Source organism: Nyctibius grandis, chromosome 2 (genome assembly GCF_013368605.1).
Source record: "Nyctibius grandis isolate bNycGra1 chromosome 2, bNycGra1.pri, whole genome shotgun sequence".
Lineage (NCBI taxonomy): Eukaryota > Metazoa > Chordata > Aves > Nyctibiiformes > Nyctibiidae > Nyctibius > Nyctibius grandis.
In genome coordinates, this window is record NC_090659.1 from 14,908,061 (window position 1) to 14,928,216 (window position 20,156).

Consider the following 20,156-nt stretch of genomic DNA (forward strand, 5'->3'; position numbering starts at 1 on the left):
TGAGTTTTAAATGCTTTGTCTTTGACTGGTCTTTCTCGGCAAACCCGAGTTTACAGAAGTCATTATGTAAGTTGAATTCTCAGTTAATTTCAGGAGAAAGAGTAGTTTCTGACACAGTTATTATTTAATCCATATAGTCAAGCAGCAACCTCTGAAGCAGAATTCTTTAGATTGTTGTAGATAGTATACAGACAGTGGCAAGCAAACGAGTGATTATCCTACATACTGTAATAGAATATAACAGTACATGCCCTATGCACTTTGAGGCCCCTCAACAAATTGCTTTCCTCTGTGCATTGTGGTGCTATGTTACCTTGACTCCTGGTTATGTACAGTTCCAACAGGGCATCTGATAGCATTTAAAATGCTTAATGAGATTTTCTTCTGCTGCTATTTATGTACATGGATATGAACCTGTATTCTGATCACCTTTCACTTCTATCGATAATTTATATGCAGTAGAGCTGAGAGAGAGCCTGTATTTAACCTAAAATGTAGGACTGCAAACTACGGTATGACTTCACATCTTTTATTGGTGGATTATATCCACAAATTTGGTTCTTCACATATTTATTATGACTCTAGACAAAAATGCTGACACTCGCTTACTTCTTGACTTCAGTTCATAGTGTTGGGAGGAGAAGGGGTTGCCAACTGAGCAATTCTGACATGGTTGCTCATGTAGAGTGGTATCAAGAGCTATTTTCTGCTTCATATATAGGAATAAATACGTTTTCCTACATAAAGCTGAATGAATTAAACTTGGCCCAAAATTCCTTTTAGAGTAATATTAAAAATCAGAAAAAAAAAAAGAAAAATTATAGTCTTTGGTGAAAAGGAAAACCTATGAATTAATCGGATTCAGAAAAGAAAAAAAAAGAAAAAAGGAAAAAACAAAGGTGCAATCTGTAGGCCAATAAAAGCTATGTGGCTGTATTATCACCATGTCTCCTTTTCCAAAAGATAAGCAATAATGCTCTACTTTGGATGACAGTCAAAGATTGGTATAATAAGAAAAAGTTATCATCACAGTATTTGTTTGTAGAAACTATTCAAATTTAGAACTTCATGATTTACTTATATTGCAATAGTGCCTACAGGATCTATAGAAAAAATCTAAGATCTATGCAAATGCATAGTAAGAACCATGCAAGGTCTCCAAAGCTGTATAGAGTGCAGCTAAACAACACAGAAAAGTTGGTGGTAAATAGCTCCTTTTCAAACTGGCAACCTGTCACAGATGGGGTCCCCCAGGGACTGATACTGGGCCCAATGCTGTTTAATATTTTCATAAGTGATCTGGATGATGGGATGAAGTGTACCCTGATGAAGCTTACTGATGATACCAAACTGAGTGGAGAAGTGGACACTTGGAAAGGGAGAGCCACCCTGCAGGAAGACCTGGATAGGCTGGAAGAGTGGGCTAACAAGAACTTATTAAGTTAAAGAAGGGCAAATCTAAGGTCTTGCACCTGGGAAAATATAATCCAGGAGTGCAGCACAGGCTGGGATCTACCCGGCTGGGGAGCAGCTCTGTGGAAATGGACCTGGGGGTCCTGGTGGACAACAAGCTCAATATGAGTGAGCAGTGTGCTGCAGCAGCAAAGCAAGCCAACAGGATGCTGGGTTGCATCAACAAAGACATCACCAGCAGAGATAAAGAAGTCATTATCCCACTGTACTCAGCACTTGTCAGGCCACACCTGGAATACTGTGTTCAGTTTTAGTCCCCGCTATGCAAAAAAGATGTGGACAGGCTGGAGAGGGTCCAGAGGGGCCACAAAGATGATCAAAGTCCTGGGAAGCCTGCCATATGAGGAAAGGCTGAGAGAACTTGCTTTGTTCAGCCTTGAGAAAAGAAGGCTTAGGGGAGACCTTATCACCATGTTCCAGTATTTAAAGGGTGGCTACAAAGAAGATGGAGACTCTCTTTTTACAAGTAAAAGATGAGAGGTAATGGGTACAAGTTACTCCTGGGGAGATTCAGATTGGACACAAGAGGAAAATTTTTCACAATGAGAACCATCAGCCATTGGAATAATCTCCCCAGGGGAGTGGTGGATTCCCCAGCACTGGACACTTCTAAGATTCAACTGGACAGGGTGCTGGGCCATCTTGTCTAGACTGTGCTTTTGCCAAGTAAGGTTGGACCAGATGATCCTTAAGTTCCCTTCCAACCTGGTATACTATGATTCTGTGATTCTAAATAGGAATACTTCAAGAGAGCTGGCACACTGCATAACCAATAATTTTACATTTTAAAAATTTTAAGTTTTTGTAAGAGTCTGTAGGGAGAGGCAAATATAGAGAATTATGAGATTAATAATTAAATCAATAATATTAGTCCTTGCTCTCACATATGTATTTAGGATTTACAGTGGAAATACATTTTCACGAGCAATATAGGGGCTGATATTGTTGTAGCTTTGCTGATTTGTTTGGAGATTAACAGAATTCTCCATGTATGATGTTTCTCTACTGCAAACGGTGTATGAATACGTTGCTTTCTAAATGTCTTCTTTATTATATAGCAAGACATTATATTGTTTCTATTTCTGCAAATATGATTTGTTCCAATGCTTATATGTACTTCACTCAAAAATGTAAGCTATGGTAGAACTGTGTGAAAGCTCAGCTTCCCTTTTGCAGAAATAGTGAGAAGGTTTAATTAAAAAAAACCTATTAGCTATCCTTTCACTCGTTGCCCTCTAGTTAGAGTGTTATCCATGGTGCAGGTGGCCCTTAATACATCCTCTGATTCAGGGCAAAGATTTGAACTACGATCACCTCTTCTGTGAACAAGTACTTTATTTCGTACTGTTTCTCTGCCTCTCTGTCCAACTAAAAAGGGAGGATAGACAGTGGAAAAACATTGTGAGAGGCTGAGAGCACCTCAGCCTTACAGCAAGCTGATGGAGACCAGTCTCTCAGAGGTAGATGATATGAGATCAAATCCTTTCAAGAAGAGGAGAAAACCTAGGATGAAACCTATGATTGTCGTATTTAAGAACAAGAGGTAAGTTCCCTCTTGGGCCATTTTGGTCATAACTGGGTCATCTCTGCCCATGTGGATGATACTTGCCTATAGAATGGTTTATTGTGCTATAATATATATATTTTACTATAAAATGAAGGATTAGACCTTGTAACCACCAAAACAAAATGGTGAAAAGCTGCTCCTCAAATGATTTAAGAACATGTTGGAAAAATTCATTCTTTCTTTTCCAGAAGGTAGGTGGCTGTACCCATATTTAGGTACCTAAGTAGCAGAAATATTCACAGTGGATCAAGCAGCATCTGCACGTGATGTTGACTAAGTGGAAATGAGTTGAACTTTTTAACTTAGATAACTGGATGTAATGTTATTATTTTCCTTATTAACAATGACTTCCTAAGAACCTAAAATTAGGTGACTAAGCATTTTTTTATTTTTATCTTTTATTTTCAGTGGAGTAGTAAGTAGAATTAATTTCTTACAAATGTCTTAGATTAAAGGGAAATGTCTTGGTTTGTAATCATAACAAAATCAAAATAGTCTTGTCTTGGGAGTAAATAGTGGGCACGTATAACTACACATCTTGAAAATATTTCCTTCATTCTCCACTCCATCTGGATGCTAAGCTGGTTGACATAACGCTGGCTAATTCACATCTGGGAGAGATGTAAATAACAGGAAGAAGAGATGAAATGGATAGCATTTCCATCAGACCGTAGTAGAGTAAGTTCTCTTCTATTCCAGTGTCCAAACTAGCGGATCGTAGCAGCAGTTATGACTCAGGTCACATGCACATAGTTTTAAAAACTAAAAGCTGTAAAAGAATCTGTTTTGGAAGTGATATTCAGTGTTCTGGTTAGCGTTGCAAGACCGTGCTGAATAGTTTGATGGTGAAGGCCTGAAAATGCAACACGTGTCCTCTCTACTAACTTATGGAAAAGAAGAAAACTGAGTAAATTTGCAGAGGAAGTGTTAAAACCTATTTGCCTAGAACCTGGCCCATGAATTTAAAGGTTCTTTGCTCTGGGGACATGGTGTTTTCATAGCTAGTCTGTAGCCTAGGAAATTTCAGGTAGGAAAGAAGTGATTTGTGAAATAGACTTAACATAAAAAGGTGTGAAAGCAACTTGCAGTAAGTAAATATATGTTAGAAAACCTCTTTAGTTTTAGCTGGCTGTTCATTATATTGGTTATTTTTTTGTATAATACTTTAAAGATTACATATGAACAGAATGCAAATCTACTCAAAAATAGTTAAAAGTAAATCGTGGAACAAAGTTTGATATATAAAACATAGCTTTTAATGTATAGAAATCTGGGGGATTTATAATGGATAATAAATTGAAATACATTTGAGCTGGATTCTCTCATTAAAATCTAATGTTTAGGTATTTTTTCTGATTGCAACACTGAACTTTGTATAGCATTTCTTCTCTGCCCATATCTCACCATATAGTGAGATCTAAATGGTAAGTTTTTTTTAAAAAAAAAAATGGTTAGTGTAAAATAGAACTGAAGAGTTCAAGTCCTCCTGAAAACAAAAACGTCTTTTTTGTTCTTTTTTTCTCTCTCTTTTTTGGTAAATGGGCTTATTAGATTGATTTCTTTCAGTTGTCTTTGCTGTCTGGGAAGTTCCGTAAATTGGATAGACTTCCTGACCTCACTGACATAAATAAAAAACAATTGTTTTCACTTGAATATGACTGGATTTTACCATTTTGCTTTAAATTTGAAATGTGAGAGACTTGCCAGTATAGCTTCATTTGGTTTTTCCTCTTTTAGGTTCACACTTCAGTTCCATGCTACGTACATACAAAACCAGAACCAAAGATAAACAGACCTTTTCCCAGAAAGAATGAGGAGAAAAATAAAATTTGACTTCTGAAAAGAAAAATAATGTTTCATTTCATTGTCATTGCAGTATCTATTGGAAGAATGAAGCACTTAAGTAATGTACTGAACTGAGTTATAGTCCTATAGTTCTTAATTGTGAGCAGTGAAGAACCTGCTGCTGCTGGCAAAGAATTGTTCATCCCCTCATGTTATTTGGTATATTTTTAGGTCTAGACATTAGAATGCGCTGCAAAATGGCTAAAATGTATGTAAGGTTTTCTAAGTGGCACTTCTTCATGGAAGATGTTGTTCAACAGAAGGGTTTTGTATGCTGAGTAATGGCCCATGCAATTTCAGATAGGAAAGAAGTGATCTGTGAAACACTTAAATTTCAGCACACTATAAAAAAACCTGTGAAAAGTATGTAACAACATTTTCTTACTGATCATTGATAATAATACATTATTTTTTAATAATTTGTTATATTTAAGGTTCAGAAGCTGGAAAGGCTTCTGAAGTAGAATACTAAACCTAGAATATTTGGTACAAAGCAACAGAAGTTGATTCTCAACAGTTTGTGAGAAAAACCTGTGGAAGTGCAATGGGAAGCTAAAAGCAAATTCACTGGGGTTGACTGTTTCTCCTTCTTTTCTCTAGTGAAAGTTAAAGCTAAAAAGGATAACTCTGAGTCGCTCTGATAGGATGTTCTTGCTAGCAGAGACCTGCATTTTATGAAGCTCTAATCGTCTTTTCGCTTTCCTCTTGCTTTCCCTGACATTCCTTCTTTCCCACACATCCTCATCCTTCCAGTCTGCTGGGATTGTTTTTACTTGTTTATTTTCTTGACAGTTAATGGAAACAAATTTAGGACAGCTCTCTGAAAATTATCATATGAACAGAGATAATAAATAGCAGCCTGTAAGTTGTTCCGTCTTAAATATTATTGCTATTTTTTCTGTTGGGTAGAGATTATCTGCAAACTGTTACAATTTTAGTAATGACTTCATCCCATCAAGAACAGACAAAATTTGTCACTCTCAGAACACAACTGCCATTTTTGGAAATACAATTTCCAAAACCAGATAGTATCCATTGGATTCTATCACATCTCACCTTTTGAAGCTGGTGGTACTCCTGCCCAGGAAATATGCAGGAGTTTAGTAAAAAAAATAGATATGTATAATCAAGACTACTACATACTGACATCTGTTTTAAAAGCACTATCTGACATCAGTACATAGTTGTATGTCAGCTTTATAATTTAATGAAAGAGAAAAAAGACTAGAGATAAATTTTTATTTGAGATAGTTCAATTAGTGCCAAACTAATTTATTGTGTTTTATACATGCTAGATGTAGCTTCAGTCACTTTGAAGTGTTCTGTAAGGAAATTGAAGAACTGCTGAAAAAGACTTTTAAAAAATTTATTCTAGTGCAAAAAAAGGTTGTAAATGTCATGATATTGAAAATCTCATGTTTAAGAAAAGTAAAGAAATACTAATAACAGTGATTCATACTGTAACTTGATCCCTAAATGTAAACATAAATTCCAAAATTAGAAAAGGATCCTATCCTGTACTTTAATTTTCTCCAGAAACATAAAATAATTTTTTTTCCACTAATAGGACATAATGTTTTGTTTTTCAGTTCCCCCTGCAATTACCCTGCTACAGAAATCTTTTAATGCCACTGCAGATCGAGGAGAGGCAATAACTTTGTTCTGCAGAGCCACTGGATCACCTCCACCTGAAATCAGTTGGTATAGGTAAGTTCAGTTGAGGTCTGCACATCAGAGCACATTGTTTTAATGTGTCACGATTTTCTATCACAGTCCATTAAGCTGTGCAACCATAGTTGCTTTACTCAATTTTAAGAGCATTTGCTGTCCATTGCTGTTCTAACTTCTAAAGCTAGTTTCAGCCTTAATAAGTGAATGAACTTACACAAATTCAGTTGCACTCAGATTACCAGCAAGTGAGAAGTAACTAAAATACCATATTGACATGATTTCTTCATATTTGAGGGGAAACAAGTAAAGCTGAAGCAATGGGTCCATATATCAAAAACAATACAAGCAAAAATCTCACAACAGCTTTTGCACGTGAATGCGTCAGGTAAAAACATATGCAGTTAAGCAATAAATAAATATCCGAATACTGATCAGCAATACTGATAGCAAAGATAACGTTTCCCCCGTCTGTAAAAATAGATTCTAACCGTAACTCTCCATTTCAGTGAGATTCAGAAGGAGGTATGACTTCAGATTCCCCTAGGATATGGGAATGTTTAATTGAATAAGTTTCAGGTGTATTTTGCATAATTTTAACAATGTAATATGTTTTGAAAATGGAACTGCTTTTAAAGTTCATGTGTGTTTTTTGATTATGTCAGTGACATGGACATGGTATAGCCATGTAATTTGGGAACACTTACCATATCGCATTTGTAAAAAATTAAATATCAGTACACTGTATATTCTTTCAATTTTAACAAAGATATGCATCAGTCCTGGGATATAAAGTATCTCCGACTCCTCATACCAGTGCACATTTCTATTTCAGACCAGAATAATTAGCATCTATGTACGTTATTTCAGGTGAATTAAAAGGTCCCTGCATTTTCAAAATGGAAATAGAAGGGATTTCCATAAATTCTTAATCTCCTGTGGAATCTTTGAACAATGTTAGATTCATTTTAAATGTTAGCTTCCTTTGACTAAAACCTCTGTCTTAACATACCATAAGCCACACGTGGATTTAAATTTTTCTCTTATGCAATTTGAATCTCAGGATATGTAAATAAATAGAATGCAAAGTTAATTCCTTCATGCAGCTTAGAATTCAAAATTTAGTGAAGAGGGGGAAAAATAAAAACAAAATATGCAGAGCCCAAATTAAAGAACCGATACTGAGTTCAAACTAAGGTTTAATATTCTGATTATTTAATGTCTTTGAAGTAATTTTTTACAAAGTTTGTCTTATCTGGCCAAAATTCTTAAGAGTTATCTGAAATCTGGTATCCTAAATGGCCTTGTTGTAAGACAATCAACATTAATGTTTTATATTGTTAAGAATTAATGCATAAATTTCCACAGTTTGTAGATATCTCTATTTACAGGTGTCTTTTTTTTTCAATATTTTATAAATATTACAGTATGCACACACGTTAAGTGTCTTGGAGAGACACTTATCTCTATGTCTACTGATCATAGAATCATATAATGGCTTCGGTTGGAAGGGACCTGAAAGATCATCTAGTTCCAACCCCCCTGCCACGGGCAGGGACACCTTTCCACTAGACCAGGTTGCTCAAAGCCCCATCCAATCTGGCCTTAAACACTGCCAGGGAGGGGTCATTGACAGCTTCTCTGGGCAACCTGTTCAGTGTCTCACCACCCTCACAGGAAAGAATTTCTTGCTCATATCTGATCTAAATCTCTTTCAGTTGAAAACCGTTAACCCTCATCCTATCACTTCATGGCCTTCTAAAAAGTCCGTCTCCCGCTTTCCTGTAGGCCCCCTTCAGGAACTGGAAGGCTGCTAGAAAGTCTCCCCAGAGACGCCTTTTGTCCAGGCTGAACAGCCCCAACTCTCTCAGCCTCTCTTCATAGGAGAGGTGCTCCAGCCCTCTGATCATCTTCATGGCCCTCCTCTGGACTTGCTCCAACAGCTCCATGTCCTTCTTACGTGGGGGCCCCAGAGTTGGATGCATTACTCCAGGTGGGGTCTCACGAGAGTTGAGTAGAGGGGCAGAATCACCTCCCTCAACGTGTTGGCCATGCTATTTTTGATGCATCCCAGGATATGGTTGGCTTTCTCGGCTGCAAACGCACATTGCCAGCTCATGTTGAGCTTCTTGTCAGCCATCACCCCCAAGTCCTTCTCCTTAGGACTACTCTCAATGCATTCTCTGCCCAGCCTGTATTTGTGCTTGGGATTGCCCAGACCCATGTGCAGAACCTTGCACTTGGCCTTGTTGAACTTCATGCGATTTGCATATGCCCAGCTCTCAAGCCTGTCAAAGTCCCTCTGGATGTCATCCCTTCCCTCCAGCGTGTGGACTGCACCATACAGCTTGGTGTCGTTGGCAAACTTGGCTGAGGGTGCACTCAATCCCACTGTCCATGTCACCGACGAAGATGTTAAACAGCGCTGGTCCCAATACCGACCCCTGAGGAATGCCACTCATCACTGGTGTCTCCTTGGACATCGAGCTGTTGACCACAACTCTTTGAGTGCAACCATCCAGCCTATTCCTTATCCACCAAGTGGTCCGTCCATCAAGTCCGTGTCTCTCCAATTTACAGACAAGGATGTTTTGGGGGACATTATCAAATGCTTTGCACAAGTCCAAGTAGATGACATCAGTCGCTCGTCCCTTATCCACCAGCGTTGTAACCCCATCATAGTTGTCAGGCATGATCTGCCCTTAGTAGTGAAGCCATGTTGGCTGTCACCAATCACCTCCTTGATTTCTATGTGCCTCAGTATAGTTTCCAGGAGAATCTGCTCCATGATCTTGCCAGGCACCGAGGTGGGACTGACTGGCCTGTAGTTCCCCAGGTCTTCCTTTTTTGCCTTCTTGAAGATGGGCTTATGTTTCCCCTTTTGCAGTGAGTGGGAACTTCACCAGACTGCCATGACTTTTCAAAAATGATGGATAGTGACTTAGCAACTTCATCTGCCAGTTCCCTCAGGACCCGTGGATGCACCTCATCAGGTCCCATTGACTTGTGCACCTCCAGGTTCCTTAGATGGTCTTGAACCTGATCTTCTGTTACAGTGACCGATTCTTAGTCCTTCCAGTCCCTGCCTCTGCCTTCTGCGGCTTGGGTGGTGAGGCTAGAGCCTACTGAAAGATTTTCCTTTAGTTTGCTGACCCCAAAGGCAACTGACTTTTTTAAACCATTCATTAAATATCTTTTGTAAATATTTTACAAAAGTTTCCCAGGCTTGTGTACTGGATACTGGATCTTAAATGATGGAGTTTCGGTTCTGTTCCTATTTGAGTAACCATCTCATAGTGAGGAATATTAGCTTATGTGCTTCCCTTCCCTGTTGTGCTTTTTTTTTTTTCCTTTCATTCTCTTTTTATTTTGTCTTATAAAGCTATACTCTTGGCAGTAGAAAATATTCTTGCTTTTTTGTTTGCTGACAGTGAGAGGTTGTAAAGTTGTAGGCGGATAAGGCTCCTGGTCTCTGTGACAGGATATTATTATTATTGATATACAAACAGGGAAAAAAAGATGGGAGGAGCTAAATTATTTTTTCAAGCAAACTTGATTCTAAATTGTATTCTAGTACTAAATTTCTGCATGGAATTTCTGAAATTTCCATCCTTTTTAGGTCCATTTTTACTCACATATTGGTAGCCAGTTATAAGGATTCAGCATCTGCTGATATCTTCTCCTTGTACTTGGACTTATCTCGCAGATATGTCAACATAAAGACCTTAGTTTTCTAGAATATTTCAGATTCTTTTTTTTTAGAAATTCGACTGAGCATAGGAAAAATAGATCAACCTGATCCTTCTTGATTCTGAGAGAAATCTGGAAAGCATTTTCAGTGATAGGAAACTATCAAAACTGATTTATCTAATATTAATATGTATTGAGAACCTAATTGAATCTGTTTATCAGAATCAATGGCCAAGGTGTCATATTCCCAATTTCATCCTGTTTAGTGTAGTTTTTGATGTTGAATGTACGTTGATATTAACCTCAGTTTTATGTAATTGTTTCTTTTTTAATAAACAAGTGATATTACATCTTGAATTTGTTTAAGTGTTAATGCTGATTTTGGAAAGATTATAACCTTTGGTTATAGCAAGTTATATCATGTGTTCAGTTTTATTCCAAACTGTACCATTTCTCTGTGTGAGTTCAGTCATTGTATTTAATTTGCCTCAGGTTAACCATTTGTAAAATGGGCATGTGTAATAAAGTGACTTAATGGAAGTCTGTTTTGTGAATACATAACTATGCTAAGGAAAAAAGTCCTGAGAGATGCAAACTATTATAACAGAGAATAATGTTTCCTTGTAAAACACTCAAAAGTATACGGAGCATTCTGGAGAGCTGAGGAAAAGCTCTGATAAAAAGGGTGGGAATGACTTCTACTCCATTCTGCTGGAGGGTTTTCCTTATATTGTATAGAAAGTACATCTGTACCTGTTCAGATGGTTCATCAAGATTAAGGACTTGTTTTATAAACAGTTCAGTGTTCTCCTGTCTTTATTGCCTTTTAAAATGTGCTCTGACACCTAGAAATCTCTCATTCGCTCTACTGAAGTTTCCTTAGCAAGGCCTGCATAATTTGGATCTATCACTGTGTGGTCTTACCTTCCTTACAATCCACTGACATTTTAGTCAACTAAAAAAGAAAGTCTTCTGATTCTCTTTTCTCTTGTGTCCTTTTCGTTTTCCAATGAACTGATTTAACAGGTCATCTTCAGCTAGAGTATGAAAAATGGCTGTATTTTTAAAATCAAATGACAGTAGTATTGAAGTGGGTTATATCCCTTTGTGTTGACTGTAAGCAAGGTGTTGGACAAAAAAGTAGTTTCAAGCTTTAAACTCTTTAAGACAGTATCTAATGTGGTAAAGTTTTAACTATTTATGTCAGCCCTTTTAATTTCCAGATGTTTGAGATTTTCATAGAATCATAGAATGGTTTCAGTTGGAAGGGACCTTAAAGATCATCTAGTTCCAACCCCCCTGCCACGGGCAGGGACACCTTTCCACTAGACCGGGTTGCTCAAAGCCTCATCCAATCTGGCCTTAAACACTGCCAGGGAGGGGGCATTGACAACTTCTCTGGGCAACCTGTTCCAATGTCTCACTAGCCTCACAGTCAATTTAAAGTGGAGGCACCTGAACTACTGTGTCAAGGTTTCACCAAAAATGCTTTAGTTCACTTACAAGTTAGTCAGTTTGAAATACCTAGTCAGGAAGAAAGGCCAGCAAGGTTTAGTTGCTGCTCTATTTTATATTCATATATACTTTGTTGATGTTTCATGGACTGAGAGAATCTAATTATTTCATCACTTAAATGATATCTCTGTTGAAGCTGATGTTACATTAGTGTAAAACATAACCTTCAGAGATGCAATACTCTAATAGAATTAAATTAGCCAGGACTGAAAGACAAAGATCCAAATGTACAGGTCATGAACTGGAAATCTTTACTTATGTGAATAGTCCTACTGAAAACACAATGATTGTTTACATCTGTGGAGATAATTCACACTAGTAAAGTTTATCTGGATCAATCCCCTTATCTTTACTGACAGGATTTAGGATTATCTGACAAAAGAAATAATCCGCTTTTAATGTGTTATTCATGTTTTCCTGTTCTCCAATATCAACATCAATCTGAATCTTTACTATTCCCTAGAGGGTCCAGGGAAATGCTCATCATCTCCTTTCTGCTTGGAAATTGTCATAGATGTAGGTGATGTTTGTGATAACAGGCATTTAGAAACTACTTCTGACCTTCAGTATATACTTTTGTCTCCTAACAGAAATCACTAGATTTTTTTGTGAAACCAGCTATGTGGAAAATTAGACCTTTTCTGTTCTGAAAAACAATTTCTGTGATTTGCTTTGGAAAGGAGATGAATGAGTACCACAATAATGTCTTGAAGTGGACAGATAAGTGTACTGGAGTTATTTACAAAAACATTACTAAAATGCAAGCTATATAGATGCCAGGGGAATCCTATTAATAGATATCAATGTTCCGAAGAAAGAAGCAATATTCTTGCTTTTGGGGACAATATTATTTTAGAAAATATGAAATATATGTAGTTATCAGGATAATGTGAGCAGAAAGAAAGTGGAAATCATTGTTGCTCAAATCTTGAAATAAAACTAGATGTCCTAAGAAGCCTATAGAATAGAATATTTCAGTTATGCATGCTGGTTTCATCTTACAAATAGTTTGTTTTCAAGAAGTTGGTATTGTCAGCAGGATTATCAATGCTTATGAAAATCAGGCAATTTTTATGTAGGTGCTTATGAGAAGGGGCTGTTGATGATTCCACAGAAATAAGATCAAAAGAAGCTTACAGCAAACAAGACAGTGTGAGAAGAAATAAAAGAAGTTAGGATTGCACTCTTGAAAAAGACACTGTTTTAATAACTGTGTGTGTGCCAAGGAGCTCAAATGGACTGGTCAAACCTCGATCAGCCCTCAGAACTGTTCGCAGGTTTTATTATTTCTGCTCCGTCTGGTCAGAACTCATTCTAACATCTGGAGACATGCCTGCTTACTAAGTTGTGGCTAGCTGACAAGAACTGAGAAGAAGTAATTTGGAAGAGTTCTTTATGTGGCAATAGGGTCTATGTGTAAGCAATTTAAAATAATTTTTATAAGTTGCTACGTTGTTACTAATGTGAACTGCAACAGTTACGCTTTGAAAATACTCTTTTAAATGATTCTCACATACAAGTATATATTTAACCAATTTCCTTCTATTGTTCCTTGAGTGTAAGCAATATGTTAGAGTTCAATTCACAAGCATTTTTCTAACATTAAGTCAATATTGAACATTTAAAAATAAAGTTATTATTGTTTCTTTAATATGTATATATTTCAGAACCTGATGATAAAATTGTGAAGCTGGGGTCTTGAAAATCAAAATGCAGTCCAGAATGCTTTGTTTATGTCTAGAATGTGCACATTCCTATAAAAAACACTGTGATCCTGCAGAACAATTTTTATCATGCTAAAATCAACTCCCTTCTATACATTCTGCCAACTTATGCCACAGGAGATAATGCATTTTTGAGGATAATAGCAGTCTCTTCTCTCAAAGATTATTTTAAACATATTCTTCCATAGCATATTGTTTCAGACTTTGGAACCTACTGGTTGATTTATACATAGTTTTTGTTTTTATAGGAATGGTAAACTTATTGAAGAAAATGAAAAGTATACACTAAGAGGAAGCAATACAGAACTAACAATAAGAGATATAAAAAATATTGATGCAGGTCCTTATATCTGTAATGCTAAAAACAAAGCAGGAAATGATAAAAACCAGACATTCCTTCAAGTTTTTGGTAAGTACTACATAGTATGTTCCATCCTTCCTTTTTAAATGTAAACAATAGGGAACTGAGATTATAATTCACAATTTTCAGTGGAATAGTGTTCGTGCAATGTGTCTACTGATGCAGCAAACCACTCTGTATAATTTTACAGCTTTTTCCTTCCTGTTGGCTACTTTAACCTTTATACCTAAATTTAATTTTGAAAAGGCTATCTTTGACATTTGCTTTTCTATTATTCAGATACAGTACAATGGAGTGTTAAATTGTTAATTCACTCCAGTTTTCCTTTAGAATTTGGCTGCTTGCAAGAAAACCAAGAGGAGAAAGAGGGGAAAATTCTGAAAGGGGAAAAACAGGTTATGTGGACTTCTAAGCAGTGCTTTTTTTTTAATAAGAAAACACCATGCAGAGGTGTTCCTGATTTTTTAATTTGTTTTTCTTTCTTGATTTTTATTTTTTTTAAGTACAAGATTGCAGATGCAGTCACAAAAATATTGTCTGATCTGAGTTTCAAAGAATAAAAATAATAACATGAAAACTTATTTCTCTTTCTATGCTCTACTACCCAGTCTGTGTACATGATTCTCTCCTTTACATAGAACTGATAATTTCTTTGAAGTTTTGTGTAGTTACAACCTAGTGAGAACAGGCATCTGTGAGAACGTAGAAAGCCTTCCTCAGAATCGTTGTGCAGGTTCAAGGCTGTAGCTTACTTATGAAAAACCTTCAAAAAATAATATGTTGGGTTTTTTTTACATTGAGTGTAGCTTGGAGTAGAAAGAAAGACCATTTATATTTGAACAGCTAAAGCGTGTACTTAGGACCACGGGAAATTAAATTTTAAGTCACAGTTAAAACTGATAGTAATTTATGCAAAGTGAAACAGTTCTAACAGGAGAGGCTAATCTGGAAACTTGCACTGGAAGAGTCAAACTGTTGGGTTGGATAATGCTGTCATGTGGGATCTGGGAACCTGAGGCTGAAGCCATGGTGTCAGGTGAACGGGTTAGCTGTGTCTGTGTTCCTTCCACTCTTTCCTATTTGGGAAACTCTTCATAGGCCTCCATGCTGTGCTGTCTCCTGTCTTCCATACTCCAGGTGGGTTGCCTAACCAGTGGTCTACTTTGTTGTTCTGAGTGCTGGGAAGTTATTCTTAATTACTTTTCAAAGGAAAGAAGATGAAATACAGTTTTAAATTTCATCTCAGCTTCAAGATGTACAGCATCTTGAAGATTTTCATAGAAAACCAAAACATTTTCTTCAATTGTATTTCCAAAATTGAAAAAAAAATATTTGAAGGAATAGAAAAGAATTGCTAGTTTTGATATGAGTTTAGGTAAGTTTCAGAGGAATAATTTTGTGTGTTATTTGAGTAATTTTATGTATGGCTGAAATACTTAGTTTTTGCCTAGGACAAGGTAACTTTTTAATGCAAGGAACAGGGAAAAGGAGACACCAGACTAAGAGTGAGTATTTCCTGTATACATTCTTCAGTCCTTTAATAATCCCCATTCTGAGGACTCCCTGTAAGGCTAAATCCAATTTATTTAATATATATCATGGGTTTGTTTAATCCTTTTTGAACCTACACATCCTTTTTGTTTCCATGACATCCTAAATTCCTAAATTCCTTAAATCATTTCTTTCTTGCACAAAAAAATTATTTCTTATGTTTAACTTTGGAGCCTGTTCATTTCTTTGGCTCATAATTCTAATTTTAAGATAAAAAGTGAAGAATAATTCTGTATGTTCTTCACATCAAATGTAGTTTTCTGTCTCACTAGTTCATTTATTTTCTGAGCTGCAAGTTTCCAGTCTATTTAGCTTCTCCTACTGTGGAAACCATTATGAATCTCTGAACCATGTGCTCCTGTACCTTTCTGGTTATAATCCCCTGTTTGTGAAATGGAAAGGCAAGAATGGCATCCAGGATTCATGTCGTGGGGGGAACCATGCTGGTCAGCAGCACAGCACTGTTTCTGCTTTGATCTCAGCACCTTCTCTCACACTCCCTTTGCCTCTCTGGCTTTCCCTGAGTACTGAACTGGTGCTTCCACAGAACTGCCTGCAGTGCCTCCCAGGTCTCTTTCCTGAGTGGTTATAGCTAATTTAGAGCACATCACTGAGTTATGTGTATTTAGAGTTATTTTTCCTGTGTGCTTTACTATTGGATATATTTAAATTAGATTATAGTAATCTGTGTACTGTCAATTTCACTTTAGGGAATAATATCATAAATTAAGCCTCTTACCTTATTTGTAATCTCTAAAGCTTAGTGTAATTTTAGTCTAATATTGCCTTTACAAAGTTCACCTCTACTTTAACTCTGAAAATGTGGAGCAGAGTTGTATTTTCTCCTACAAAGAACTTTACTTTTGCTTTTGTCTCTTTCACACAGGTTAAACTCCTAGTCATATATACAGCCAACAGCTAAATTATACTTTTCTTCACCTTAAATGTATTAAAAAAACCTGTAGTCTGGAAATAGCAAGGCAGGTGGTTGACTATTATAGCTAAATAGTACACAAACAGCCAGTTTATGTTAAAATGACCTATTAAATTACATTATTCTTTCCCACTCCATTAGCTTGCTTGTCTCACATGCCTGCTATCTTTAATTTTAATTTACAGTGCAAACTCCTTGGGGCAACAACTATTGTTCCTACAACAGGGCTCTGGCAGGGTTGGAACTTGTAATAACAGTAATGTAACCATAATGCAATAAAAATAAGGGTAACATTGTAGCATTCAGCATTTAAAATTTCTAGTACCCTGCACTTTCAAGTGGACATGCCCATCTTAGTGCCATCTAACAGCTGCATGTGTTTGGTTTCCCTGCGTGACCTAGTTTTTTTTGATAAACATTTTTTTCGTTTCCAGTGACAGTGTTAAAAAAGCATATTTTTTCCTCATATCAAAATCTTACTCTTGACAGTTTTTCTGCAACACTGAGACCTGTATAGAAACCTATAGGCACACACCCTGCTCTCCCAGTTCTTCATCTTTATTAGTGCTTTTTATCTGTTCTACCTATAAAGAAATAGAAGAGTAAAGAAAGCCTTGTTTCCCTCAGAGGTTTTCTTACTGATCATGATTTGGTAATCTCTGTCTGTCATCCTGTTATCTGCTATAGTTCTCTCTGTATCATTCTCCATTACTACCTAAAAGATCTCATCCATATTAGTGCTTAGGACTTGTACTAAGTTTTTTGATACAAATTCATTTATGTTTAGTCATTCTGAATGGCTTGAAACCATAGGTGTTCTTCCTTGAATTCTTTAAAAATATTTTTAGTATTTGTCTTTTTTAGGGAGCTAATTTTTTTATCTCTCTTTCACCCATACTATTCAGTTTCATTGTTTTCTTTGATTTGTTTTGTGATGTAATTAGCTGTATATATATATGTGTGTGTGTGTGTTTAGATACATGTGAATTAGCATTTTAAATTATGAAATACTACATTTTTACAGCTATGGACATCCCAACAAAAATTTCCAAAATAACATAAAAAAAAGCAGTTGATTTAAGAGCAGTCAACAAAATACAATCCCTTAAAGCCTTCCTACATCGTCTTACTTTCTCAGATCTAAACATATATTTCTTCATCATTACTTCTCCAGAGTGATGGCAGTAGCGTTCATTTACCTTATAATAAAAAATCTTATGAGGCTAAATAAAACGCAATTAGCTTTAATTAGAGATATATTCATGCTTTATAAGAATAGTGCTTATATTCTGAGGATAGTTTTCATGTCTTCATTTTGTTTCTTCTTTAGTTGCTCATTTCCACTCCTTAATCGCTCAAATTCTTGTTTCTGCCATTCGATGATGCATAAACAGCTGAGATTTTCAACAAGTTTTCTCTCTTCTGTACATATGCATAGAGAGAGACATTTCTATGTCTAGAAATTTCTATTTCTAGAAAGGGAAAAAATATTTTTTCTTTAATCAGAATTGGTTACAAATTTGAAGGAGTTCTAGCATAAATTAGTTTGAAGTTCTCTAGGGTGTAGATGTTTTACCTACATAATCAATGAGAGGATAGTCTGAGCTTATGAAAAATATTTCATTGGCATTTCAGCAGTTTCTGACAATTGTTTAATTAAAGTCAAATGAGGGAAAAATGCCTCAAGAAGCATTACAGAAGTCCCTTTTTAATTATTGTATGGTTTAAGCATATACTATTTTTGTTTTCTAGATATCTTTTTGAGTATAATCTGAATTTTATATAGTAGGAAGGTTTTTGCAGCTGTGTTCAATGTAACTTTTATTGGTTATTGAGAAAAGTATGTGCTATTATTAATTTATCTGTCATCAGGCAGATGAGAAGAAATGCAACAGACCTCTCGTGTCTTATCTCTCTTAGATGTGTTCCAAATGTTAAAGTTCAAAACATTTAGGTTAATTTAGGCCCTCAAAAGCCATTCATCTTGGAACCAAAGAGGTTGCAGCGAGTCTATAATGAGATTAGGATGAGAGGTTGCCTAAATTTTTCCATTATTTTCAGGCTTAATGAGTGCTTTCCTTTTACATTTATAGTGCCTGGAGTACACCTAATTAGTTTTCCTTTGAGCTTAATAAGTAGATTAGTATGTGTTTTGGTATGGTTTTGTGGTTTGTGTTTTTTTTTTTTTCCCTAAGATACTATTTAATACATATTTGGAAGCTCTTTATTTAAATTCACTGATATCTCTAGAAAGGAAATCCCATGGATCTGTGTATGGAACTATCTGTGCCTGCTCATCCCAGATATTATGAAGTATACCAACTACAGCTTCACAAAGTGCAATTCATAAATTAAAGATGTAGTGTCAAAAGTTCATCCAATTTTTATATTCCTTCTTCCTCCCCCTTATGTCCTTACCTGTTTGGAACAGCTCTACTTTTTAAAATAAAAATGATGCAATCTATAAAAGCAGTGATGCCAGTTCTCTCAGAAGATGTCTTAGATCCCTTTGAGTGCGAAGTAGTAATACCATTTTAACATGTACAAAGACTCAGGTTTATCATGCACTAAATCAAGTCAACACTTCATACTGGTGTGTGTGTGAGTCCTTGTTATGTCAGGAATCAAGTTTCAGGAATCTGTTTCTTAGATATTTCCTTGTTGGGCTCTAGCTTGTTTACTAAATTCAAATTGCACCAGCAGTTCCCAGGAGGACGGGGTTGCAATTTTGCTACCTGATTCAAATGTGGCTGTACAGGAAGACAGCATGAGTATGATTCCTCATGTGTCATATTAATCAAGAGATCCTATCAGGCAGTGATACAGACATATACTAAACCTCTCACCATTAAATCCATGTTTATATTAATAACAAGCTGTTTAAATCAGTTCTTTTGATGAGATATAATCAGGACTATTTCAAGCTTTATATACGTGCCACTTCCCAAGTCTGATGAAACTCTTTTGTCAAAGATATGCGTAGGAATCTGTGAATTCAAAAAATTATGTACTTTTTCAAGAAATGCGTTGTAAGTAAGCAATAACAAATCTAGAACGTCGAATTGCTATCCGTGTTCTTCTTAAACTTTCTGGGGAGGCTGTAGGTACACAGCAATGAGCTTAGCCCTTGTCTGAGGCAAATTCAGAAAAGACCAAGGAAGGAATCTGAAAGAAACTTGTTTATTGAGGAAGTGTTAGAGAACTTAACACCAACCTTCTCTGCTCAGAGAGCAAACTTTCCAACCAGTAAATATTACTTCTTTATTTGGCAGCATCACTCCATTAATATTTAAAAGATATATGTCTAGTAATAAGCAGTTCCCTACCTTCTAAATAAAATAATTTTAATGAAGCTTAAGCATAACTCCTTTCTATTTTCAAGCCTTCTTTCAATTCAGTCAGGTCATTCAGTTTACAATTTCTTGAGTACATTATAATACAAATATTTCAATATTTTTGACTGAAGAAACCAGCAAAGACCTGGAGGCTTCCTGGATTTACATTCCAAGACCTTGTATTTTCATTTGTTCCATATTTGCTAGAGTACGGCAAGAAAATACCAATTCAGTTTGAGAATGACCTTGTCAATTTAGAAAGAACAGTTAAAGAATTGGGGGCGGGGGGTGGGGGGAAACAACTTTTTCAGTACTTCTGTCAATACTAGTGTTGGTATTCTCAAATAAATATTATTTACATGTACACAAAAGTATTTTAATATTTTCCAGTGTCCAAAATGTCATAAAAAAGTAGTCAGTGTAAAAACTTCTAGTCAATAGCAAGTTATGACTTGTGACCTACAAAAATGAAGCAATTAAGTAGTATCCCCTA

The 20,156-nt window shown here is 36.1% G+C and overlaps 1 protein-coding gene across 1 annotated transcript in view; it reads left to right on the plus strand.

Annotated features, from left to right (window-relative positions):
• NCAM2 (neural cell adhesion molecule 2) overlaps nt 1-20,156 on the plus strand; it is a 314,479-nt gene that overhangs the window by 178,990 nt on the left and 115,333 nt on the right. The window contains 2 exon segments of the mRNA XM_068421481.1: nt 6,475-6,592; nt 13,731-13,891. Coding sequence (XP_068277582.1) covers nt 6,475-6,592; nt 13,731-13,891 — 279 coding nt within the window.